The sequence below is a fragment of the Heterodontus francisci genome, chromosome 4, assembly GCF_036365525.1.
Source record: "Heterodontus francisci isolate sHetFra1 chromosome 4, sHetFra1.hap1, whole genome shotgun sequence".
Taxonomy (NCBI): Eukaryota; Metazoa; Chordata; class Chondrichthyes; order Heterodontiformes; family Heterodontidae; genus Heterodontus; species Heterodontus francisci.
The window spans coordinates 115140402-115168188 of NC_090374.1; the positions used below are offsets into that span (position 1 = coordinate 115140402).

Here is a 27787-nt window from a genome sequence, read left to right on the forward strand (position 1 = left end):
AACATATAACTGCAATTCTTACTGCTGTTTGGCTTTGTCCTTATTGTAATGCCCTCAGCCCAGTTTATAGATCATAGGATTGACTGATTACTCTGAAGATTAAACCATCAAGAAGTTAACTCTGTCCTCTGAAGCTCATCACAATACAGATAACTAGGTGCTAAGACAACTGTGTGGGGGGCGTTGTTGCAGAAGACAGGGCAAAATACACCAACATCCATTAATCCTCTGCCAAATTTAATCACATGATATCTGCTTTCATAAAAAAACAAGATACCTAATATTACATAGTAATGCTAATTAAATTCTACTAACTTTATTGATTTGTCTTCACATTGTAAAAAAAAATTAACACATTGGTAATCAAGCTGATATATCAATAGTTGACAAAATGAACATTTAGTCTGCTAGGAGAAACAAATAGAACCAGTCTAAAAGGAGGCACTACTTAGGAACTTAGATTCTCTGCAAATCAATAAAGAACTTTGGTCTTTCTAGAAAAAAAACTTTACCAGGACTTTTGCTTCATCTATTCTTAGTCTAATTATCAATGGTTTTAGTGCATGACCCCAATTGTCCTTTACACTAGGTCATGTCCCTTCACGATGCAGGCAGCTGCCATAAAATGGATCAGCATTTATTTGCACTGCAGCTGCTGTTAGTACAAATAGATAGACTTCTGTTGTCTGCTTCCCCTTGGGAGACAGGTTGACACATTGCATGTTCAAAGGTCCTGAGATGTGTCAGTCCAATTTTATGCTGTTCTGGTTTGTCAGGATGTACCAGTTCCTTTTCAAGCAAAATGATGCATGTGTCAGAACACAAGTCTAATTGTACTACACAGGATAATTATGAAAATGGCCACTTGATGTGTGACAGATCTATAGAGCGACAGAGATGTATAAACAAAAAAAACTGGAACAGGATTTATAAAGCTACAGTGCCTAGTTAGGGCACAATTAGAAAGCTATTTTACCATTTTCTGAATTAAGACCAATCCCCCTCAAAGATACTCACCTGTCCAGAAATGGCAGAGTGGATGTTTGAGGTGTTTGGACAGAGTTGGTTTTCCAAATTAGGTACGCCACTAAAATGGTTAAGATTACTAAGTACATTTATGGCTGGGCAGAAACATAGATTTAAAAAAAAAATTAAACAATTGCCAATTTATCCAATTTTTGTAGTTGTCAGTTCTTTTGAGTGTTAATATTTGAACTTGGGGGAGGTAAACAGATTAATAGAATGTCTTCTTTTAAAATCAGTGGCTTACGTCTTATCACCTGTAGAAATTTCAAAGCATCAGGATCGAAGTATTACGCATGGGAGATTTTCCCAGTCCTGTGCCTATGCAGTGACTGTAGCTCCAGCCTGCCTGATTTTACCATCAGATTGATTGTCAGACATCCAGTAATGCACGAGCAGCAACTTCCTGCAGCGAAACATTAGGAAGACCAAAGCCAACATCTCTGGCCCCAAGCAGAAACTTCATATTTCGGTTACAAACTACTTCCTCTCCCTTGTCATCTCCGGCTTAACCACATTATTTGCAACAGTGAAGTTCTGTTAGATCCCGCGTTGAGTCTACAACCCCATAACTTCTTCATCACAAAGAATGCCTGCTTCCACCTCTAAAACATAGCCCATCTCTAAACTTCAGCTCATCCAAAACTCTGCTGTCCATATCTTTAAAAAGCATGTCATTGGTTATGAATCATGAGTATGTAAAAGGTACTATATAAATAGAAGTTCTTTCTTATTACGGAGTCTGTGTCTTCAGAGAAGGAATAAAACCTGTTTGGAGCAATTGCGGTATAGCACAAGTATAAAAGACTCGTAAGTTCTAATAAAATGAGACTAAAGTAGATTAAAAGGGGGTGATGAGAATAGAGAAGAGGAGAAAAGAGAACACAGAAGAGGGAAGAGAAGAGTTAGAAGGTAGGAAGAATGTGCATGAAGGTTCTATGTTTATGCAAAGCTCAATAATCATGTACACGTAAAACAGCAAGAAAAATGTATTCTTAAAGGTCACTGATGCTGTTTTGGGACAAAATCATTAAAAATGAAAATGAAGGTCACCCTACCAGTTTATTTCGCCTAATTGATTGGCTATAGCTTACCAAAGGCAAACTGACTGTAAATCTGCAATTGAGAAACTAATGAAAGAAAACTTTTCAAGCTGTGTCCAATTCTTTTATCAGCACTAATCCACAGCTTTTATTTTTAAATCTCCAGTTGGAATGTAGTTTTGAGCCCAGATGGATTAACTGGTCTCTTTGTCTAAAGATGTCATTGGTCTTTGCCAGTGTTAATCCTTACAATGGCATGTCTGATTATCATTACAAAGTGTCTCAGAACTATAAAAATCAGCAGGGCATTTTCACCTGAGCAATTAACATAAATTGATAAATGGGTAATTTGAATTTGCCAAATCTTCTCATTCATGAAGAAAATTTAAAAAGGGCAACCTCTGGCAGTGGATTGTTTCAGCGAGAGACAAAACATCAAGGTTTTCAACACTCATTTCTGGCGCTAATATATTAAAGGAGGGAAGGAAGAAGAGAGCAGAAGCAGCAGCACTCACATGGCTCATTTAACAAAAATTGTGTGCAACTGAATCTAGAGACAATGCTGCAGTCATAAGAATACAGTCCAGATACAAGAAAATGACCTGGACAACAAGCGTATTGACTAACTAACTTTGACAGGCCATTTGGAAATACACATGCTGAAGTTCAGTCACAGATTTCCATTTAAATAGTATCTAGGTCAAATTTCTCTTCCGTATGAAGTTTGAATACTCTAAGGAATAAAGATGCAACTGTTCTTAAGTACATAAAGCATATTACCCTAAGGCACAAACACAAACATATACAAATAAAAGTAAGTGAAGAAGATGGGTATACACACTGTAAGAGGCAGACTGGGAAGCCCACGTACCCCGATGATGCTGTTCAACTCTGCCATGGTCACTTGCTTTGCACGTTCCACAGCCTGTGCCACCTGTTGTTGATGCTCGTTCACAGAAAGAAGATTCTTGTGTTAAATCACTAATCTTCATAACTAAATCCTGCTGCATTAAAAAAAACTGAAATATATATGAAGTTTGCTTCATTTATCATTATACTGGTGGTGTACCAAAGTGGAAATGTGTAGATCAAAACATTTACAAGAAACCAAATTCAAAAAGTTATCCAGTGCCGCGCATTAATGCACCAGCGTGCAGTACCATAGCAGCGACAAGAAAAACCTCACCAAAATCCCCATTCTGTCTGTATGAGCCTCAACAATAAGTGGAAGCAGATATCTTAAATTGAACCAGATCATACACTCATTTATTGTCCACACATACCCAGCAGGGGTGACTGGACAGCGATCAGCAGCAAGAACCCTGGCTGTCTCGTTTTCATCACTCTCCCACCAAACAACCCAGCCCAAACAAGTAGCACTGTACCAATATCCTGGTTGAGATCAGTTAATTCAGCACAGATCCGGAATCAAAGTAGGGATCTTCCTGGTCTGTATACTTGTGCCACACCACGAGAATATGCTACAAACATAGTCACCGCATGTGAGTTTGGGGGGCGCGGTGTGACAAAAGAAGAGTAAAAGGAAAAAGGAGGGAAAGTCAGCCAGTTTTGAATTTGATGATACAGTCTAATAAATTTGCTCATGGGATACCAATAGTTCTAGACAACAATTCTTTTTGGGTCAAGAATGAGGATCTGAGAAGTGAAGAACTAAAATCACGTTTCCTTGCAAAAATGTTTATAAACCAAAGAACATGAAATGTAATGTTTGGACGGTTATGAGGAAAACAATTAAAACCAAGACAAGCAATCACAATGCTAAAATCTACTGCTCAGCGCCTCAGTTTTCCACTGCAATTTAGGGTGTGAACTAGGGTATTCGCCATTTGTTATATTATAACTTAAACACCCCTCCCCAAAACAGTAACAGATGTTCACAATATTCCTCAGTACTGATAACTAATTTACAAGCACAGAACATAATTGCACTTAACAGCTGAACAGTCCAATGAGTTCACTTACTTCCTGAGACAGAAAGGGAATCACTTGTGCACAAATCGTATTCAGTCGTTTCGCTATTTCTGTCTGGATAACAAGATGACGACAATTGATTAGCAGCAAAGAAAACTCAGCATTAGTGGTCAAATATCCAGTGAATAAGGAATAATACATTACAATATAGTAAATTAAGCAAGTGTTTTTCATATTGTGGTATAAACTATTCCTGAGAAAAACTGTCTTTCTGGTCAATGCCAACACAATTAAACTTAAGTGAACAGAAGTTCTCTTTTCAAATTTTGAACCAAAAACAAAGTCATACAGTGCTCTTTGAAAATGTAGAATTGCACGAACACCACATGGTAACAGTTTCAGTTGCTCCAAAATGTAATTTTCTCGAAATGCTGCATTTGTTGTTTAGTTTATCACTCTTGAAATAAAACACTGCAATCCAGAACTGGACAAAGTACTCAAGGTGTAATGTGACCAGAATACTATACAGTCTGACCATTACTTCCTGACTAATTTTCTGTTTTGGCTACATAGGTCAACATTCTATCAGTTTTGTTGACTGAGCAACTTAGCGTCAAGTCTAACAAGATTCCTAGGCTTCTTTCAACTTTTTCCTTAGTAATTCAACACTATTCATGGAGTGCATGATGCCTGTTTTTTTCTACGTACAGTACTTTCTACCATTGTTCTGGCCACATATATATTTCGCCCAATTCATTCTGTAGTCCGAGCCTTATGATTCCACTATCCCTCCATACTGTGGTTTCATCTGCAAAATTGATTAATTTATATTGAGTTTCTGAATCTATGTCATTGATGAAAATCCAAAACAAGAGCAATATCAACACTGAGCCATGGTACACCAGACTCCAAACTTCACCCCTACCCCCAACTTAGCTCCTTTAATCTCTCAGTACTGATCTTAAATGTGCATTATTGTAGTTAACTGGCAGGTTTCTCAATTAGAAAGAATAGGGAAAAATATAGTGCCTTCTGTTACGACTAAGTGAGAAAGGCATGTAGGGGTCCCTTTTAATCGTCATCTGGTCTTATTGTAGCAGGATTTAATTTTTAAACACACTGTTTTGAGCTCCCCCCTTGGTGAATCCTTGTTCACCACTTTCCAATTACAAGGCAAAGAAATGAGCATAAACAGGCTTTCTTAGGTTTAAAGAAGAAAAGTGAAATTTATTAAAACTTAAACTCTAATTCGGTTAATGCCAATGGATACACATCGTGCCCTAAGCTAGCATGCATACGCAATACGCACATGCAAATAGAGACAGAAAAGAGCAGGAGTAAAATAAAATGGAGAGGTTTGCGGCAATATCAGAAAAGTTTCTTGTTACTGTGCTTCGAGCTCACTGTAGTCCTTTTATAAGTACTCTTGCTTTTCATTGGGGTCCAGTATGCTTCTTAAACCTTGTTCACTGTAGGAGACTTTTCTCTCTTGGGGTTCATGTGTCTTCAATGGGTCTTCAGTTCCGTGAGAAAGCTTCAGGTTCAAATTCCCTGTGGCAAGTTCAAATTTAAAAAAAACTCCAGGTCAGTTAGTCATGTGACTAAACTGGTCTGACCACGTCTGTTCGTGTATTTGGCCATCTTATCAGTTAACCTGGAATGCTAGCCTCTCCACCTTCAAAGTCTGGTAATCAAAAGTCCATTGCAGATTAAATTGGAGCAGAGAGTGGCACCTTTGTCCGTTCCTATGCAAAAAAAAGTGTTTCTGGCGAGGGGCCTGTCAATTCCTTGTGATATGTCCTCTTTTCTTCCCAGCAGCAATTTTAAGTTTTAATGTTCATATGGCGAAATAATGTGTGCCTCATTCTTGGGGGCCTGCATGACACTTTCATGATCTTTTAAGTCCTCCTGAGGAGATAGACTGGGGCTTTAGTTTAACATCTCACCTGAAAAACAGCACCTCCAACGATGCAGCATTCACTCCAAATTGCACTGAAGTATCAACCAAGATTATATGCTCAAGTCTCTGGAACAGAGCTCACACCCACAACTTACTGACTCAGAAGGTGAACATTACCAACCGAGCCACCACTGTTTTTTAATTAAAACACAATGCAAGCCTGACTTGCCAGATTTTTGCATTTGAAGGTTACCTTGCAAGTAAAACAAGTCTTGGGAATCAAACAAAACCTGAAAGTACACAGAAACCACGGGTTTATGTTTTGGATAAAATCCTTCAGCAGAACCCAGTTCCATCAAAGGATTACACCCAGAACATTAACCATTCTTTTTTCTTTACATATACATATATCTTAATGAGTATTGCTAGCATTTCAATTTTTATGTAATTATTTTCTAACACATTGAAAATAAAGGCCAGATACATTGAATTTCAACTTCACTCCTAACCCACATTTAGATAGTTTACAACAAATAAAAATTAATTATGTAATAGCTATAAGTGGTAATATCACAGCCCTATTCATGCCTCACATGTAGGTTGAGAAGAGTTTTATTTTAAATTGCAATGACAGTTGACTTTGGGCCATAATTTCCAGTCACCAGCATTAGTTATTGAAACAAAAAAAAGTGGTTTATTAAAGAAAATACTGACTTGCCATCATGAAATGCGAACATTTTATTTGGCAAAAGAAGGATATAGGGCTGCAGATTGAGTATTGATCAGTACCCAGTTAGATGGGCTTTGTTGTGAAAGTGCTAGAGATGGTATTATTGCAAATGGAGAGGCGCTGGGAAGTGTTGAACTTGAAAAGGGATTTGGGTGTTCTTGTTCATGAGTCACTGAAAGCTAACATGAAGGTACAGCAAGCAATTAAGAAGACAAATGGTATGCTGGCTTTTATTACAGGGGGATTTGAGTGTAGGAGTAAAGATGTCTTACTACAACTGTATACAGCCTTGGTGAGACCTCACCTGGAGTACTGTTTTTTTTTTAAACTTTGTTCATGGGATATGGACATTGCTGGCTAGGTCAGCATTTATTGCCCCTCCCTAATTGCCTTTGAGAAGGTGGTGGTGAGCCACTTTCTTGAACCGCTGCTGTCCATGTGGGGTTAGGAAGGGAGTTCCAGGATTTTGACCCAGCAACAGTGAAGGAACGGCAATATAGTTCCAAGTCAGGATGGTGTGTGGCTTGGAGGGGAATTTGCAGGTGGTGGTGTTCCCATCTCCCTCCCTCCTGCTCCCCCCACTCACACTCTCTCTCTCCCTCCGACATCTCCACCCCCCTTTCCCTCCTCTTCCCTCATTCAATCCATCCCTCTTACTCTCACCCACCCCTCCCTCCCCACACCCCATCTCCCCCTGACCCAACCCCCCCCCCACTCCCACCCCCCTCCCTCTCCCACCACCACCCCCGGCAAACAAAAAATTAAAGGGACCGTGCACTTCAACAAATTGCCTGTGCATTCCAAAAAAAAAAATTAGCATGTACACTGCTGTGGGACATTGTTGAATCAGTAATCCATCAGCTTTCATGGCCATTTTTCTAGTGCCAGGCCACAAATATGAGCAGAATGACATCTATTCAATAATGTGGGACATTGCCCAGTAATGTTCTGTCCACAAAGATCAGAACAAATGCAACCCAGTCAACTACTGCCTTATCAGCCTACTCTCAATCATTGGCAAAATGATGAAATGAGTCATCAACAGTACTATCAAGCAGCATTTACTCATCAATAACCTGCTCACTAAGACTCAATTTGGGTTCTGCCAGGGCCACTTAGCTCCAGACTTCAGTATAGCCTTGGTTCAAACATGGACAAAAGCACTGCATTCCAGATATGAGGAAGTGAGCGTTATTGTGTAATGAGGCAGGGTTAATTAGTAATCTTTTACTAAAAATCCTCAGGGAAAAAGTGATACTACAAATCAAACTCAATATTAAAGTTTGAAAGTGATATACTCAAGTCCAAAACAAGAATCTTAAACTTAAATAAAACCAAAGCACTTAGCAAATCATAGTGTGATCAGACAGAGCCAACATAGATTTACAAAAGGGAAATTGTGTTTGACAATTTTGAGGTTTTTTTTGGATATAACTAATAGGATAGATAAAGGGGGAGATAGTGGATGTAGTATACTTGGATTTCCAAAAGGCATTCGATAAGATGCCACAGAAAAGGTTAGTAATCAAGATAAGGGCTCGTGGAGTTGGGAGTTAATATATTACCATGGATGGAGGATTGATTGACTGATAGGAAGCAGAAGGTAGGGATAAATGGGGCATTTTCAATTTGGCAGGCTATAACTAGGAGTGCCACAAAGATCAGTGCTGGGGCCTCAACAATCTATATTACTGACTTGGATGAAGAGAGCAATGTATCCAAGTTTGGTGACAATACAAAGCTAGTTGGGAATGTAAGCTAAGATGATAAAAACAGGCTGCAGAGATACAGACAGGATAGGTGAGTGGGCAACAAAGGTGACAATGGAGTACAATGTGGGGGAAGTGAGAGGTTTTTCACTTTGGTAATAAGAATAGAAAAGAAGAATGTTTAACCAGCATGAGACTTCTAAATGTTGATGTTCAGAGAGACTTGGGTGTATTCAGACAAAGAAAACAAAGTTAGCATGCAGGTACATCAAGCAATAGGGAAGACAAATGGTAAATTGGCTTTTATTGCAAGGGGACTGGAGTACAAGTTTAAGGAAGTCTTGCTACAATTATACAAGATTGTGATTTGGGCAGTTTTGGTCTCCATATCTAAGGAAGGATAATAATTGCCATGGAGGCAGTACAGCAAAGATTGGTTCCTGGGATGAAAGGGTTGTCCCATGATGAGAAGCTGAGTAAATGGGGCCTGTACTGTCTGGAGGTTGGAAGACAGAGAGGTGATCTCATTGTAACATACCAGATTCTGAAGGGGCTCGAAAGGGTAGACACTGAGAGGGTGTTTCCCCTGGCTGGGGAATATAAAAAAGGCCTCAGGATAAGGGGTCAATCATTTAGGACTGAGATGAGGAGGGATTTCTTTACTCAGCAGGTTGCGAATCTTTGAAATTGTCTACCCCGAAGGGTTGTGGATGCTCCATCATTGAAAATATTCAAGGCTCGGATAGGTCTTTGATCTCTCAGGGAAACAAGGGACATGGGGAATGTGTGGGAAAGTGGAGTGGAGGCAGAAGACAGCCATTATCATATGGTGGGGAGGCGGTGACGTAGTGGTATTGTCACTGGACTAGAAACCAAGAGATCCAGGGTATTGCTCTGGGGACATGGGTTCAAATCCCACCACAGCAGAAGGTGGAACTTGAATTCAATTAATAAATCTAGAATTAAAAGCTACTCTAATGATGACCATGAAACCATTGTCGAATGTTCTAAAAACCCATTTGGTTCACTAATGTCCTTTAGGGAAGGAAATCTGCTGTCCTTACCTGGTCTGGCTGACATGTGACTTCAGACCCACAGCAATGTGGTTGACTCTTAAAAATGCCCTCTGAAATGGCCTAGCAAGCCACTCAGTTGTATCTAACCACTACGAAGTCAATAAAAAGGAATGAAACCAGACCGACCACCCGGCATCGACCTAGGCACCGGAAACAACGGCAAACCCAGCCCTGTCGACCCTGCAAAGTCCTCCTTACTAACATCTGGGGGTTGTGCTAAAGTTGGGAGAGCTGTCCCACAGACTAGTCAAGCAACAGCCTGACATAGTCATACTCATGGAATCATACCTTACAGACAACGTCCCAGACACCACCATCACCATCCCCGGGCACGTCCTGTCGCACCGGCAGGACAGACCCAGCAGAGGTGGCGGCACAGTGGCATACAGTCGGGAGGGAGTTGCCCTTGGAGTCCTTAACATCGACTCCGGACCTCATGAAGTCTCATTGCATCAGGTCAAACATGGGCAAGGAAACCTCCTGCTGATTACAATCTATCGCCCTCCCTCAGTTGATCAGTCAGTACTCCTCCATGTTGAACACCACTTGGAGGAAACACTGAGCATGGCAAGAGCGCAGAACGTACTCTGGGTGGGGGACTTCAATGTCCATCGCCAAGAGTGGCTCGGTAGCACCACTACTGATCGAGCTGGCCGAGTCTTAAAGGACATAGCTGCTAGACTGGGTCTGCAGCAGGTGGTGAGGGAAAAACCATATTTGACCTTGTCCTCACCAATCTGCCTGCCGCAGATGCATCTGTCCATGACAGTATTGGTAGGAGTGACCACCGCACAGTCCTTATGGAGATGAAGTCCCGCCTTCACATTGAGGATACCCTCCATCATGTTGTGTGGCACTAACACCGTACTAAATGGGATAGCTTTCGAACAGATCTAGCAATGCAAACATGGGCATCCATGAGGCACTGTGGGCCATCAGCAGTAGCAGAATTGTACTCAACCACGATCTATAACCTCATGGCCCGGCATATCCCCCACTCTACCATTACCATCAAGCCAGGAGACCAACCCTGGTTCAATGAAGAGTGCAGACGGGCATACTAGGAGCAGCACCAGGCATACCTAAAAATAAGGTGACAAACTGGTGAAGCTACAACAGAGGACTACTTGCGTGCCAAACTGAATAAGCAAAAGACAGAGCTAAGCGATCCCATAACCAATGGATCAGATCTAAGCTCTGCAGTCCTGCCACATCCAGCCGTGAATGGTGGTGGACAATTAAACAACTAACTGAAGGAGGTGGCTCCACAAATATCCCCAACACCAATGATGGGGGAGCCCAGCACATCAGTGCGAAAGATAAGGCAGAAGCATTTGCAACAATCTTCAGCCAGAAGTGCCGAGTTGATGATCCAACCCAGCCTCCTCCTGAAGTCCACAGCATCACAGATGATGCCAGACTTGAGCCATTACAATTCATCCCATGTGATTTCAACAAACGACTGAAGACACGGGCTACTGCAAAGGCTATGGGCCTTGACAATATTCTGGCAATAGTACTGAAGAACTGTGCTCCAGAACTTGCCATGCCCCTAGCCAAGCTCTTCCAGTACAGCTACAACACTGGCATCTGCCCGGCAATGCGGAAAATTGCCCAGGTATGTCCTGTACACAAAAAGCAGGACAAGCCAACCCGGTCAATTACCACCCCATCTGTGGAAGAGTCTGTCACTCTAATATTGGCCTTTATAGCCACTCCAGGCACTGCTCCATAAACCACACACCACCTCCAGGCGCTTACCCATTGTCGCTCGAAACGAGGAGGACGAGGACGAAGAAGTCTACTCTCATTCATCAGTAAAGTGATGGAAGGTGTCATCAACAGTGTTATCAAGCCACACTTGCTTAGCAATAACCTACTCAGTGATGCTCAGTTTGGGTTCCGCCAGAGCCACTCAGCTCCTGACCTCATTACAGCCTTGGTTCAAACATGGACAAAAGAGCTGACCTCAAGAGGTGAGGTGAGAGTGACTACCCTTGACATCAAGGCAGCATTTGACAGAGTATGGCATCAAGGAGCCCTAGCAAAACTGGAATCAATGGGAATCAGGGGGAAAACCCTCCGCTAGTTGGAGTCATACCTAACGCAAAGGAAGATGGTTGTGGTTGTTGGAGGTCAATCATCTGAGCTCCAGGACATCACTGCAGGAGTTCCTCAGAGTAATGTCCCAGGCCCAACCATCTTCAGCTGCTTCATCAATGACCTTCCTTCAATCATAAAGGTCAGAAGTGGGGAAGTTCGCTGATGATTGCACGATGTTCAACACCATTCGCGACCCCTCAGATACTGAAGCAGTCCGTGTAGAAACACAGCAAGACCTGGACAATATTCAGGCTTGGGCTGATAAGTGGCAAGTAACATTCGCGCCACACAAGTCCCAGGCAATGACCATCTCCAACTAGAGAGACTCTAACCAACTCCCCTTGACATTCTATGACATTACCATCGCTGAATCCCCCAATATCAACATCCTAGGGGCTACTATTGACCAGAAACTGAACTGGAGTAGCCATATAAATACTGTAGCTACAACAGCAGGTCAGAGGCTAGGAATCCTGTGGTGAGTAACTCATCTCCTGTCTCCCCAAAGCCTGTCCACCATCTACAATGCACAAGTCAGGAGTGTGATGGAATATTCTCCACTTGCCTAGATGGGTTCAGCTCCAACAACACTCAAGAAGCTTGACACCATCCAGGACAAAGCAGCCCGCTTGATTGTCACACCATCAACAAACATTCACTCCCTCCACCACCGACGCACAGTGGCAGCTGTGTGTACCATCTACAAGATGCACTGCAGCAACATACAAAGGCACATCCCATGAAAGAATAAAAAAAATTGAATGGCAGAGTTGGCTCAAGGGGCCATATGGTCTACTCCTGCTCTTATTTCTTATGTTATGTTGTATGTTCTTATTTCAACCAAGCATACTACCAAGGGAGCCATGGTAGAACAGGAACAGGAACCAGGTGAAACTTGTCACTAACTGGAGTAAGACCCAGGTGACTGTCGTTGTTGCAGGCTTATCATCTCAGCCACAGGATATTGCTGCAGGAGTTCATTAGGGCAACATCCAGCACCCAACTATCTTCAAAGACCTTCCCTCCATTATAAGATCAGAGATAGCAAGTCTCTAATTCATAGAAACATAGGAAATAGGAGCAGGTGTAGGCCATTCGGCCCTTCGAGCCAGCTCTGTCATTCATTATGATCATGGCTGATCATCCAACTCAGTAACCTATTCCCGCTTTCTCCCCATATCCTTTGATCCCTTTTGCCCCAAGAGCTATATCTAACTCCTTCTTGAAAACATACAATGTTTTGGCCTCAACTGCTTTCTGTGGTAGTGAATTCCACAGGCTCACCACTCTCTGGGTGAAGTAATTTCTCCTCATCTCAGTCCTGAAAGGTTTACCCTGTATCCTTAGACTATGACCCCCGGTTCTGGACTCCCCCACCATCGGGAATGTCCTTCCTGCATCTACCCTATTAAGTCCTGTTAGAATTTTATAGGGTTCTTGGAGAACCCCCCTCACTCTTCTGAACTCCAGCGAATATAATCCTAACCGACTCGATCTCTCATCATATGTCAGTCCTGCCATCCCAGGAATCAGTCTGGTCAACCTTCGCTGCACTCCCTCTATAGCAAGAACTTCAAAGCAAAGAAGGGAAATTACTCCACTGTGTCCTGGCTAATATTTTCTGCCAATCTCAAAGTAAAAATAGGCATAAAGAATCACAAATTAAAATCGGGGCCAGGGAAACCATGGCGTTCACAACATATACCGCTTTAAGGTATCAATATTAAAGTTTAAAGTCCTCTAATCATTATTCATACACATTAGGTACAACACACCTAAGAACATGCAATCTTGCCAGTTTTTCAATTTTTAATGTGGCTCATACCAATGCCATAAAAATGCATTCAAAGAAGCAGAGAACAGCGAAAGTTTTCACAAAATTTGATGACTGTTTTCAGCTGCACCTAAGCTTCTGGGAGCAAATTCTGCACCCATTTCAAAGTAATGCAAGCAGTAATTTTGCATATACAGCTCTTCAGCATGGAGGGGAGTGGGGTGGGGAGCCATAAGTCAAAATACATTTGGGTTCTTGCCATACAAGGGTTGAAAAGTCCTAGTTAAAACTGAAACTCATGGAATTGATGGCAAATTATTGACACGGTTGGGAAACTGGCTGAGCAGCAAGAGACAGATAGTAGGGATAATTGGCAGGATGTGACTAGTGGTAACCCATAAAGACTTGCATTGGGGCTTCAACTATTCACCGTATTTATTAATGGCTTACTTGATAGAATAGAGCCACATATCAAAGCTTGCCTATGACACATGGGAGCATGGGACCTCACTATGTTGCTAGGTTTCCTACATTACAATAGTGATTTCATTTCACTGGTATTTCATTGACTGTAAAGCACTTTGGGACATCCGGAAGTCCTGAAAGGTACAGTATAAATGCTTGTTAAACTTAATAGAATGCATAATAGAATACAGGATAGGAGTTTATGGCACTAACCATATCTCACTTGTCCAGCATGATGCCATTACCAAATGCATCTTCCCTTCCCCTCCCCTGTCAGCATTCTGAAGGGATCGTGCCCTCCATGACACCCTCGTCCATTCCTCCATTGCCAACACCTCATCCCCTTCCCACAGCACCTTCCCCTGCAATCGCAGGAGGTGTAATACCTGCACTTTTACCTCCTCTCTCCTGACTATCCAAGGCCCTAAACACTCCTTTCAGGTGAAGCAGCAGTTTACTTGTACTTCTTTCAATTTAGTATACTGTATTCGCTGCTCACAATGTGGTCTCCTCTACATTGGGGAATCCAAACGCAGATTGGGTGACCGCTTTGCGGAACACCTCTGCTCAGTCCGAAAGCATGACCCCGAGCTTCCGGTTGCTGGCCATTTCAACACACCCGCCCTGCTGTCATGCCCACATATCTGTCCTGGGCTTGCTGCAGTGTTCCAGCGAACATCAACATGAGCGCGAGGAACAGCACCTCATCTACCGATTAGGCACGCTGCAGCCTGCCAGACTGAACATGGAGTTCAATAATTTCAGAGCAGGATGGCCCTCCCTTTTATTTTCAGTTTTTTTTAAATTTTAGTTTGTTTCATCATTCATTTATCTTACCATGTACCTGCCCACTGATTTTTTCATGTTTGTGCTTTGGGCCAGGGCTGTTCATTTTTCTGACCATTAACACCCTCACTGCACTAATGCTTTGTCTTTCAACACACCATTAACATACCATTTGCCTTTGCTCCATGATCTGGTCAGTTATCCTCTGTGATCCTGTCCTAGCAACACCTTTATTTTTGTTATCTCTTGTCCCACCCCCACTTTATTTGCTTAAAACCTATTATATTTCTAACCTTTGCCAGTTCTGATGAAGGGTCACTGACCTGAAACGTTAACTGCTTCTCTCTCCACAGATGCTGCCAGACTTGCTGAGTATTTCCAGCATTTCTTGTTTTTATCTCACTTGCGACTTATTTGATCTATCCACTACAGAGATACAAATCATGTTTCAAGGGTTTTCATTACATTGTATCTCTTTCTCCCTTCTTCCCCACAAAAACAGCTTCAATAATCAAAATTATACATTTAAGCAAAGTCATTTCTCAACATGTGGAGCAAGCTTCTAGCTGCAAAGCCAACATAAAAACTATATCACCAACTTCATAGCTACTTTACATGCACAAAATGGGATTAGTGCTAAAGTGGTTGGGGGACCTGCCTGTACTATTAAAAGGAGATATACACATAAAGGTGCCCTTTGAGAGAAGGTGGTGGAAAAGGAATCACGAGAATATTAAAGGGCATCTTAAAAACATAACATTTAAACACTGTAGTTCAAGATTCCAACCACTTTGTGTACTCCTTAAAGCAGTCATTGCTATTATATTTAAAATGTATTTTTTCTTAACTTTACAGATATTAACTTTCTTTTGCAAGCTGTATAACCAGGCTTGGCAGCACTAACTGCATTGCCCTTGTTCACTCTCAAGGCAGATTGTGAGCCCATCAACAAGAGGAAGCTCTTGTAACTGTCTGGCAGCTCTTAGCCTAGCATCTCAAGTACCCTTCATTGTTTATGTTCCTAATGCAGAGCTCTTGAAACATGCCAGTATGTTTGCATTCATTTTTAATAGCAAGCCTAAGAGCAGGGCCTATCAAAAGAACGACAAAGCAATTCCATTCATCAGTTCCTGCTACAGCGATGATGGCCTTTTGATTTATTCACAAATGACAAGCTTGGCAAGCCCCTTACTGAAGTACTTTTCTCCTTTTGAGAATCATTAGAATTAACATGAAGGAATTCCACTGCAATTTACATGATCAACGGGTATATGACAGTTTGTATTCTTGCTTCAGTTCTCACTAATTAACAGCTTAGAGCACAGAGTTTTTCAGCCAAGCTTAAATTATTTGCTTTGTGTTAAGACTGAATATACAACTACAAGACTAGAAGGGACAACTAAAAACAGCAACACAGCTTTCAGTCTGACTGTAATTATGAATGTCTCGAGCATGATTGCATTTACATCACATTACAAAAACCCAATGGCCCAAGTTTTGCAGTCAGCAGCAAGGTGACAGCACTCGTTATTGACCTTGAAGAAAATTGTTCATAAAGATCTAGCAAGCTCTGTGGTGTGAATTTCACCTTTCTCGATGTTAATTTCATTCTGGCGCCAGCTATAGGGGGTCTCTAGTGTCCAGCAACAGTGATGTCATCAAGCAGGTTGAATCATTCACTTTTTAAAAAAAAATTTTTTACTGCAAGTGAATTGAAGTTTAGTACATACATAAGGTTGAAATGGAAACATTAAATTACTAAAAAAAAAAATTACAAATCTGAGGAATTATCATCGAATGGGAATAAAATTGACATTTTACGAACATTAAATATGTTTTTCAGGGCCAGAGAGGTTTTTCAGCAATAATTACAACTTGGCACACCGCTGAAAACCCAGTTATACTTCATTCAACCACACTCAACTTTGCCAAGGTTTCTTACAGTGAGAATAATAGCATAAAAAGTGGATGCTCACGTCAATTCAGTGATATCTACCCGATTTCCAACTGCAAGGAAACCAGTGACAGCAACTTCTAGATTTCCATGCTTAACTGTGCAGGTTTGTATGCCAGAGTTGCTACCTGCTTTACAGAATAATGACACAAATGCTGACAGCTTCGCCATCATAACAACTGCAAAATCCGGGCAAATAATTAATGATACTGTCAAAAGAAAGTAACATGCACATTGCTACGATCAGGTGAGCAGGGGTCAAAGGGCTCCCCTCTTTTCCCTCTCCTTAGAGCCAAAGAAAAGTTACGGCACAGAAGGAGGCCATTCAGCCCATTGTGTCTGCGCCAGCTGAAATACTAGCTGCCCAATCTAATCCCACCTTCCAGCACCTGGTCCGTAGCCTTGCAAGTTACAGCACTTCAGGTGCAGGTCCAGCTACCTTTTAAATGAGTTGAGGGTTTCTGCCTCCACCACTAATCCAGGCAGTGAATTCTAGACACCCACCACCCTCTGGGTGAAATGGTTTTTCCTCACATCCCCTCTAATCCTTCTACCAATCACCTTAAATCTGTGCCCCCTGGTAATTGACCCCTTCGCTAGGGGAAACAAGTCCTTCCTGCCCACTCTATCCAAGCCCTTAATAATTTTGTACACCTCAATTAAGTCACCTCTCAGCCTCCTCTGTTCTAAGGAAACCAACACTAGCCTATCCAATCTTTCCTCATAGCTGCAATTTTCAAGCCCTGGCAACATTCTTGTAAATCTCCTCTGTACTCTCTCCAGAGCAATTATGTCCATCCAGTAATGTAGTGACCAGAACTATACGCAATACTCCAACTGTGGCCTAACCAGCGCTTTATACAGTTCCAGCACTACATCGCTGCTTTTGTATTCTATACCTCGCCCAATAAAGGAAAGCATTCCATCTGCCTTCTTCACTACTCTATCTACCTGTCCTGTCACCTTCAGGGACCTGTGGACATGCACTCCAAGGTCTCTCACTTCCTCTATCCCTCTCAATATCCTCCCATTTATTGTTTATTCCCTTTTTTTTTGCCCTCTTCACCTTGTTTAACCACAACAGGTTTATTTCTTTTTGAAGAAGTGGATATATTTGCCAATTCAGTGAGTGTTTAACTATTTACGCGACGTGATCATAAAAAGAACTAAATCGAACAGGTTTTCTCGAGTTTAACAAAGAAAAAAGTTAACTTTATTGTGCTTAAACTGATCGAAGTCATAATAAAATATGCTCCAGCATTCACACACACGTACACCAACAAACACACATGCCTATAAAGAAACGTTAGAGTGGGGAAGGTTAGATTGCTTGAATTAAGAGTCCAGAGAAATAAAAGGAGCATACAGTCCGTCGAGGTTGGTCACTCAGCTGGCTTCAGGCTGAATTCGGCGGTCACGCGACTTTCCTTTGGTGGGCCTAAGGCTTCTGGTTTGAAGAGATGGATACTGATTCAATTGTTCTCTGGGAGACAGCAATGCGGCTGAATTTCTTTGAGGGAGATCTCTGTCTGTTCCTTCCGGAAAGTTCTCTCCTCTCAATAGCTCCTCCGTCAGGCTTAAGTCATTAAGCACACTGAGCATCGATCGGTAAACAGATTATCAAACACAGATTAATTAAACCACTGAACACGACGGTCTGCAGCAGGGAATATGCCTCAGTGCTCACAGTCAGCAGACAGAGTTCGAAGCTTGCAAGTTTGTCTCCGCTTGTTTAATATTCAGGTTTCCAGCCGGTGGATTAAAAAAAAAATCACTTGACCAAGCCAGTTTTCATAACACTTCCACACCATGCGAAATGAAATGCAATGACCGGAGCATTTCAGTATAAGATTGTAAATGAAAAAAAGAAACTACATACACACATTCATCCTTGAACAATCACTTATCAGTCTCATACTGCCATAACTGTGCTCTGGTCTAGTTTTCATCCAGGATGATTCTGTGCTGATTTAGCCTCTGGATAAAGTATCAGATATCACATTATTTTTCCCCGCAATGTGGGTAATTTTTAGGCGATAAGGTTGCAAAAGCAGGCTCCATCGAAATAGCCTTGCATTCTGGCTTTTGAATTATTCCACAAAATGTCAAAGCATCGTGGTCAGTATAATCTACGGTCTCTCGATATCCATTTCAGATATATACTTCAAAGTGCTTGAGAGCAGTAACAGTGCCAGAGTTTCCTTCTCCACAGTATTATCTCTTTTGATGTTTAATTTTTGGGGGAAATACCCAACTGGTCTCTCAATGCCTGACTCATCATCTTGGAGCAGGACAGCACCTACCCCTCGATCACCAACATCAACTCCCACTTTAAATGGTTTGTTAAAGTTTGGAATTGCCAGCACTAGTCTGTTGGTTAAGATGGCTTTCAGCCTCTCAAAAGCTGTTTGGCACCTCCCTGACCACACTACCTTCGCTCTTTCCTGTAACAAGTCTGTCAGTGCTAAAGTTTGGGACGAACTTGTGGTAAAACCCACACATCCCCAAAAATCGCATTATCTTCCATTAGGTTTTGGGGATGGGAAAATCCATCAATGCCAGTACCTTAGGTGCTCTGGGCAGCACTCGCCCCTAACCCACAATATGTCCTAGGTAGGTTACCTGAGCTTTAGCGAACGCGCTCTTTGCAAGATTTAACACTGGGTCAGCTGACTGTAACCTTCAGAAGAGGGTGTCTAACTGGCCTAGGTGGTTCCCCTCAGGTGTCACTGTATACTAACAGATCATCCAGGCACACTACACAGTTGGGTAGGTCAGCCACTACTTGGTTCATTAGCTTTTGGAAGGTGACTGGGGCATTTCTTAATCCAAATGGCATCACCTGGCATGGAAGAAGCCGTCTGGGGTGACAAAAGCCAAGATATCTTTAGATCAGGTGGTTAAGGGAACCTGCCAGTATCCTTTTAACAAGTCTATCTTTGTTATGTAGGTGGCATTTTCTACTCTATCGATACAGTCTTCCAGGTGGGGAACTGGGTAGGAGTCAGCTCTGTTCACTGCATTAATCTTCCTGTAATCAATGCAGAGCTTTGTTGAGCATAAACACAACTGGGGAACTCCAGCTGCTCTGACTGAGCGCAATCAACTTGTGCTCCAGCATATGCTGAATTTCCTCCCAAACCTGTGTCAGTTTCCCAGAAGCTAGGTGATAGGGATTTTGCTTTATGGGAAGGGTTTCTCCTACATCCACATCATGTAGGGCTAGGGTTGTGCACCCTAGTTTGTCCCTGCAGATCTCTTTAAACACTGAGCAGCCTGGTTAGGTCTCCTCTCTGTTTTGCGTTTAAATAGAAGAATATGGTGTCTAACCTCCACAACATTTCGGCATTAGCTAACTAGACGGTAGGGGGTTGAATTTGGGAATCCTCCTGGCCTCCCTCTAACTTGTCCTCACTGTCCCTTTCGCCCTCCTCTTTCCTGACTGCCCAACAGACCTGTGCTTGTTTGTCCCCTTCCCGGCTGCGATACTGCTTTAACATATTGACGTGGCACAGCCTTTTCTTTTTCCTACACTCTGGGGTGTCAATTACGTAATGCACCTCGCTAATCCTCTTTACAACTCTGTACAGGCCAATAAATTGGGCTTTCAGTGGTTCACCTTGTATTGGTAGCAGCACTTACACATGATCTCCAAGCTGAAATGTTCTGGCCTTGGCATGTTTATCCGCCTGCCTTTTCATAGCTGTCTGGGAGGTTTTTAGATGTTCCTGAGCCACCCCACAGGCTCTTGTGAGCCGCTCTTGGAACATGGAGATGTCGTCTAACAGGGAAGGTTCGTCCCTGTGTCCTAAAACCCTCTCCTTGATTAGTTTAAGAGGACCTCTCACCTCATGTCCATAAACAAAGTCAAAGGGACTAATGCCAGTGGAGGCAGTGGCATAGTGGTATTGTCGCTGGACTAATATAGCAGCGCTGAGTAAGGTCTGCTTCTCAGAGCAAGGCAGCCTAGCAGAACCCAACGCTGGCTACACCCTCAATTGGTCAGGTAGACCCAAAGGTGAACAACGCCTCTTTGGTGTCAGCTTCATGGTGAAGAAGACTATCGCCATTAAACTTTCAAGTCGCATCTTGTCCCTGCGCTTGCCCCTCCAAGACCAGCAGCATGCAACCCTCATCAGTGCTTATGCTCCAACCCTGAAGGCTAAACCAGCTGTCAAAGATAAGTTCTACACAGATCACCGTGAACTCATCCAGAATGCCCCTCCCCAGGACAAAATTGTCGTCCTTGACGATTTCAACGCCAGAGTGGGCCGTGACAGCCCAGCATGGAAGGGAGTGCTCGGAAACCATGGAGTTGGAAACTGTAATGAAAACGGATGTTTACTCTTGGAACTCGGTACAGAAAAGCAGCTGTCCATAATCAACACCTTCTTTCAACAAAAAGATCGCTTCAAGACCACATGGATGCAACCCCGCTCTAAACATTGGCATATCTTTGTGCGCCATTGTGACCGAAGGGACGTTCAACATACTAGTCATGCCCAGTGCTGACAGTCATTCATACCACTGGCTAGTAAGTTCAAAGTTGAATTTCCACTTCAAACCTAAGCCCAAGAACAGGCCTAGAGACAACCCATCAAAGAAATTTCGAGTCAGCAACCTGCAAACCTCATCTTGCAGAGATAGATATCAAGCAACCTTACAGAACAGTCTGCAACATCCTGATCTCACTGCTGATTCCACTCCAGAAGAACTCTGGGAACACATCAAATCTGCAGTACTGGATACTTCCAACGAGGTCATCGAACCCAGCACCAAGAAGAATAGGGACTGGTTTGACGAAAATGACAAGGAAATGCAAGATCTGCTAAAAATAAAAAGGTCAACTCATCAGACTCACCTGGCTCAGCCGGCCAGCCAAAAGAAAAAGACAGCCTATCATCAAGGATGCAGCACCCTTCAATGTAAACTGAGGAACATCCAAAATGACTGGTGGATCGCACTTGCGGAAAAAACTCAACCGTACGCTGACACTGGTGACATAAGAAGTTTCTATGAAGCACTAAAATCTGTCTATGGACCAGCATATCAAACCCAAAACCTCCTGAGGAGTGCCGATAGCAAGAGCCTACAGACCGACAAGTAGTCAGCCCTGGATCGCTGGTCGGAGCACTTTGAAACTCTCTTCAGCGCCAAGTGCACAGTGCATGATACTGCCATCAACTGCAACCAACAACAGCCCGTCAAAGAAGAAATGGATGAAAGCCCAACTCTGGAGGAAACTGTGACTGTCATCAACCAGATTAACAACAACAAAGCCCCCAGAGCCAATGGAATTCCACCCAAAGCCTTGAAGCATGGTGGCCCTGCCCCATACACCAAGCTCCATGAGTTCTTCATGGCCTGCAGGGAACAGGGCAGGATTCCACGGGATCTTTGTGATGCCGTTATCATCACTTTGTACAAAAACAAAGGAGGAAAATCAGACTGCTCCAACTACCGTGGGATCACCCTCCTTTCTACTGCTGGGAAGATCCTGGCTAGAATACTTCTTACAGGCTTGTGTCTATCATTGCGGAACAAAACCTCCCAGAGAGCCAGTGTGGTTTCAGAGCAAACAGAGGCACCACAGACATGGTATTTGCACTCAGACAATTACAATAAAAGTGTCGTGAGCAAAAGAAAGGCCTGTACATCACTTTCTTAGACCTCAACAAGGCATTTGACACTGAGCAGAGATGAACTTTGGAAAATCCTTGAAAAACTTGGATGCCCACCCAGGTTCTTGGCCATGGTGAAGCAGTTTCATGAAAATCAGTACGGACAAGTCAAGCAAAACAGCGACCTCTTGAGTCCCTTCCATATCTCCAATGGCATGAAGCAGGGATGTGTGCTGGCCCTGACCCTATTCACCATCCTTTTCAGCATGATGCTGCAGTAGGCAACGGAAGACCTTAAGGAGGGAGTTTACGTACGCTTCTGGGCTGAGGGATACCTTTCCAGCCTCAGGCGTCCTCAGGCTCACACAAAGACTCAAGAAAAACTCATCCATGACCTTCTTTTCACCGATGACTGTGCTCTCCTGGCCCACAGTCAATCAGGCCTGCAACATACAACACATTTTTCCGAGGCGGCACAACACGACTAAAATTCAGTTTAAAGAAAACTGAAGTCCTGCATCAGCCTGCACCCCAAGAAGAATACAGACCACCAAGCATCGTCATCGAAAGAACCAAGCCGAATGCTGCCAAGCAATATACTTATTTGGGGAGCGTCATCTCGTTTGATGCCACCATAAACATGGAAGTGGACAAAAGGTTCTCAAAAGCAAACAGTACATTCAGCAGACTCTACAAACACGTGCGGAGCAGCCACAGCCTCACAGCACAGACCAAACTCAAACTGTACAAAGCCACAGTCCTCACCACCCTTCTGTATGGCGCCGAGTCATGGGACCTATACTGCCATGATGTACGCCTTCTAGAGTGCTTCCATCAGCGCTGCTTCCGCAGCCTCCTCAAGATCAGCTGGCAGGATCTCATCTCAAACACTGAAGTCCTGGAAACAACCAACATCACCAGCATTGAGGCCATCCTCCTGCAAAGCCAACTGCATTGAGCGGGTCACGTTGCCCGGATGGATGACAGTCACCTGCCCAAGATCGTGTTGTATGGAGAGCTGACCACGGGTAAAAGGAACAGAGGGGCCCCATGCAAATGTTTCAAGGACTCCCTGAAGTCTCTGTGTGCCACATCGACCATCGCCAGTGGAAAGCGCAGGCCATAGATCGTGATGCCTGGAGATGCTACATCAAGAGGGTTACAGACACCTTTGAGACTGAGTGAAGAACCCGCATGAAAGAGAAAAGGAGAGAAGGATCGATCCAATTGCCCCCAGCAGCGACTACACCTTCATTGTACCCGCTGTGGGATAATCTGCCAGTCACAGATAGGCCCGACTAGCCATCAGCGGACCTGCAACCGATGACTACAACCTTCCCAAAATCTTCGTCTGCGAAGTGCAGAGAGGGAGAAGAGTAACCCAGAGACCCAGTGTATTGCTCTGGAGACACGGGTTCGAATCCCACCACGGCAGAAGGCGGAATTTGAATTCAATTAATAAATCTGGAATAAAAAGCTAGTCCATGAAACCATTGTCGATTGCTGTAAAAATCCATCTGGCTCATTAATGTCCTTTAGGGAAGGAAATCTGCTGTCCTTACCTGGTCTGGCTTAAATGTGACTCCAGACCCACAGCAATGTGGCTGACTCTGAAATGGCCAAGCTAGCCACTCAGTTGTATCTAATCACTACGCAGTCAAGGAGGAATGAAACCAGACGGACCACCCGGCATTGACCTAGGCACAGAAAACGACAACAGCAAACCCAGCCCTGTCGACCCTGCAAAGTCATCCTTACTAATATCTGGGGGCTTGTGCCAAAATCTGGGAGTGCTGTCCCACAGACTAGTCAAGCAGCAACCTGACATAGTCATACTCACAGAATCATATCTTGCAATGTCCCAGACACCAGCATCACCATCCCCAGTACGTCCTGTCCCACCGGCAGGACAGACCCAGCAGAGGTGGCAGTACAGTGGTATACAGTCGGGACGGAGTTGCCCTGGTAGTCCTTAACATCAATGCCAGACCCCATGAAGTCTCAAGACATCAGGTCAAACATGGGCAAGGAAACCTCCTGCTGATTACTACCTACCACCCTCCCTCAGCTGATGAATCAATACTCCTCCATGTTGAACACCACTTGGAGGAAGCACTGAGGGTGGCAAGGGTGCAGAATGTACTCTGGCTGGGGGACTTCAACGTCGATCACCAAGAGTGGCTTGGCAGCACCACTACTGACCGAGCCCTAAAGGACATAACTGCTAGACTGTATCTGGGTGCGGGAACCAACAAGAGGGAAAAGCATACTTGACCTCATCCTCACCAATCTTCCTGTTGCAGATGCATCTGTATTGGTAGGAGTGACCGCCGCACAGTCCTTATGGAGATGAAGTCCAGTCTTCACAGAGGATACCCTCCATCGTGTTGTGTGGCACTACCACTGTGCTAAATGGAATAGATTTTGAACAGATCTAGCAATGCAAACCTGGGCATCCATGAGGCGCTGTGGGCCATCAGCAGCAGCAGAATTTTACTCAACCACAATCTGTAACCAATTCGATTCACTCCATGTGTGATATCAAGAAACGACTAAAGGCGCTGGATACTGCAAAGGCTATGGGCCCTGACAACATTGTGGCACTAGTCCTGAAGACCTGTGCTCTAAAACTTGCTGTGCCCCTAGCCAAGCTGTTCCAGTACAGCTACAACATTAGAATCTACCCGGCAACGTGGAAAATTGCCCAGGTAAGTCCTGTACACAAAAAGTAGGACAAGTCCAACCCGACCAATTACCTTCCCATCAGTCTACTCTCAATCATCAGTAAAGTGATGGAAGGGGTTATCGACAGTGCAATCAAGCGGCACTTGCTTAGCAATAATCTGCTCACTGACACTCAGTTTGGGTTCCGCCAGGGCCTTTCAGCTCCTGATCTCATTACAGCCTTGATTCAAACATAGACAAAAGAGCTGAACTCCAGAGGTGAGGTGAGTGACTGCGCTTGACAACAAGGCAGCATTTGACCGGGTATGGCATCAAGGAGCAAAATTAGAGTCAGTGGGAATCGGGAGAAAACTCTCCACTGGTTGGAGTCGTACCTAGTGCAAAGGAAGATGGTTGTGGTTGTTGGAGGTCAATCATCTCAGCCCCAGGACATCACTGCAGGTGTTCCTCAGGATAGTGTCCTAGGCCCAACCACCTTCAGCTGCTTCATCAATGGCCTTCCTTTAATCATAAGGTCAGAAGCGGGGATGTTCACTGATGATTGCACAATGTTCAGCACCATTCCTGACTCCTCAGATACTGAAGCAGTCCATGTAGAAATAAAACAAGACCTGGACAATATCCAGGCTTGGGCTGATATGTGGCATGAATGTTACTTGCCACTTAAGTGCCAGGCAATGACCGTCTCCAACAAGACAGAATCTAACCAACTCCCCTTGACATTCAATACCAATACCATTGCTGAATCCCCCACTATCGACATCCTGGGGGGCTACCATTGACCAGAAACTGAACTGGAGCAGTCACATAAATACCGTGGCTACAAGAGCAGATCCGAGGCTAGGAATCCTAAAGCAAGTAACTCACCTCCTGACTCTTTCAAAGCCCGACCATCATCTACAAGGCACAAGTCAGGAGTGTGATGGAATAATCTCCACTTGCCTGAATGGGTGCAGCTCCAACAACACTCAAGAAGCTCGACACCATCCAGGACAAAGCAGCCCGCTTGATTGGCACCCCATCCACAAACATTTACTCCCTGCACCTCCGAGGCACAGTGGCAGCAGTGTGTACCATCTACAAGATGCACTGCGGCAACGCACCAAGAATCCTTACACAACACCTTCCAAACCCATTACCTCTCCCACCTAAAAGGGCAAGGGCAGCAGATGCTTGGTCACACCACCACCTGCAAGTTTCCCTCCAAGCCTCACAGCATCCTGACTTGGAACTATATCACCATTCCTTCACCGCAGGGTCAAAGTCCTGGAACTCCCTTCCTAACAGCACTGTGGGTGTACTACCCTACATGGACTGCAGCAGTTCAAGAAGGCAGATCACCACCACCTTCTCAAGTGCAATTTGGAATGGGCAATAAATGCTGGCCTAGCCAGCGACGCCCACATCCCATGAATGGAAAAAAAAGGACTCATTGGGTGAGTCGCTGGTAGCAAACAGAAGAAATCTCAGCCCTTTGTCCCTGTCGTGGGGGTACTCATAGCAGTATGCCTTGATCATTATCTTTAGGGTGTGGTGGTACTGTTCCAAAGCCCCTTGTGAATGTGGGTGGTAAGCTGAGAACTTTACAGGCGGTCTGCCCACATTGCCCATGACTTTTTGAAACATACTGGACATAAATTTTGTGCCTTGATCTAACTGGATCTCAGCAGGTAGCCCAGATCAGGTAAAGAATTGTGTTAGCTCCTTCACTAGTACCTAGGCAGAGATAGGTCTTAGCAGGATGACCTCTGGAAATCGAGCAGCACATCCATCATGGTGATAGGATACTGATAGCCCCCTTTTGTTTTCGGCAGGGGCCTCACACAATCCACCAGCACTCTGCTTAATGGTTCCCCAAAAGCCAGTATGGGAATCAGGGGTGCAGGTTTTATTACAGGTTGAGGCTTCATGTACCAAGTATGTACCAAGTTTTACAGAACTCCACCACATTCTTGTGGAATTGTGGTTACTGAAAATTGTGTCTAATGCAGGCATGGGTTTTTCGGATACCAACATGTCCAGCCATTGGAATTTCGTAGGCCATCTTCAATATTTCCCTACAGTACCTTGGCAACACCACTATCAGGTGGACCACTGTCCACTCTTTGTCTGCAGGTGTGTAAGGAGTTCGCCACTTCCTCGTCAGCACCTCATTCTTTAAATCATAACACTCTGGAATCCCCTCTGCTTCAGCTTCTGTTTGGGCAGTCTGTGCTCACTTTTTTTTTTAAACACTGGGTCGGCTTACTGAGCCTCGACATGGAAGACCCATTTAACTTTTCCTTTGATTCCTCTAAATTCCCAAAGAAGGTTTCAGATAACCAGACAGTAGGGTCATCTGTCTGTAGTGCCAGTTCAGCCTCCTCTGATGGAGCTAGTTTAGCCATGGTCAGAGTCACCACAGAGTCAGGGAAAATGCCAGGGACCTTCTCCTGCAACTGCTCATATCCTTGACCTCATTCGGCTTCTCTAAGACCACTGGGGAAGCTACCACCTTTGCCCCCGCCAGGTCATTTCCAAAAAGCAGGTCGATCCTATCCACAGGTAAACTAGTGACAATCCCCACATTATCAGTCCTGAAATAAGGTCACACTCCAGGTGCACCAGAGATAAAGGCATGGGGCATATACCTTCCCCCGTTCACTAATACTTTGGTATTCAATGCACTCTCTGGGGGAAAGATCATGCCTTTTCCCAGCAGAAGGACTGGGTAGCCCCTGTATGACTATGGGCTTACTTGTCTCACTCGAGGGGCATGGGTCACTTTTGCTTTGGACACAAAAATCCTGGTAACTCTCAGGGACTTTAAGTTCTCCCACACTCACATCAGTTCTCTTACAGGGACTAACTATCGCAGTTAGAGCCACAGCCTGGTCTGTTGTGCTTTCCAGCAGGGCCACTTTTCCTGCACTGGTCTGGTGTACCCTGACTAAAACTATGGAATTTCCCCATAACTTCCAGCAGTTAGCTCGACGGTGACCTAGCT

At 43.9% G+C, this 27787-nt stretch overlaps 1 protein-coding gene across 3 annotated transcripts in view; it reads right to left on the reverse strand.

Moving 5' to 3' along the window:
- Positions 1-27787, reverse strand: part of LOC137369201 (transducin-like enhancer protein 1) — a 159279-nt gene that overhangs the window by 110289 nt on the left and 21203 nt on the right. Inside the window, exons 5-6 of one of the 3 annotated variants that reach the window (XM_068030011.1) lie at positions 4050-4112; positions 2908-3009 (exon numbers count right to left, since the gene is read on the reverse strand). In XM_068030011.1, coding sequence (XP_067886112.1) covers positions 2908-3009; positions 4050-4112 — 165 coding nt within the window. Of the gene's footprint in view, positions 1-2907; positions 3013-4049; positions 4113-27787 lie in introns of all 3 variants that reach the window. The other 2 variants (XM_068030013.1, XM_068030010.1) reach the window with 2 other exon arrangements.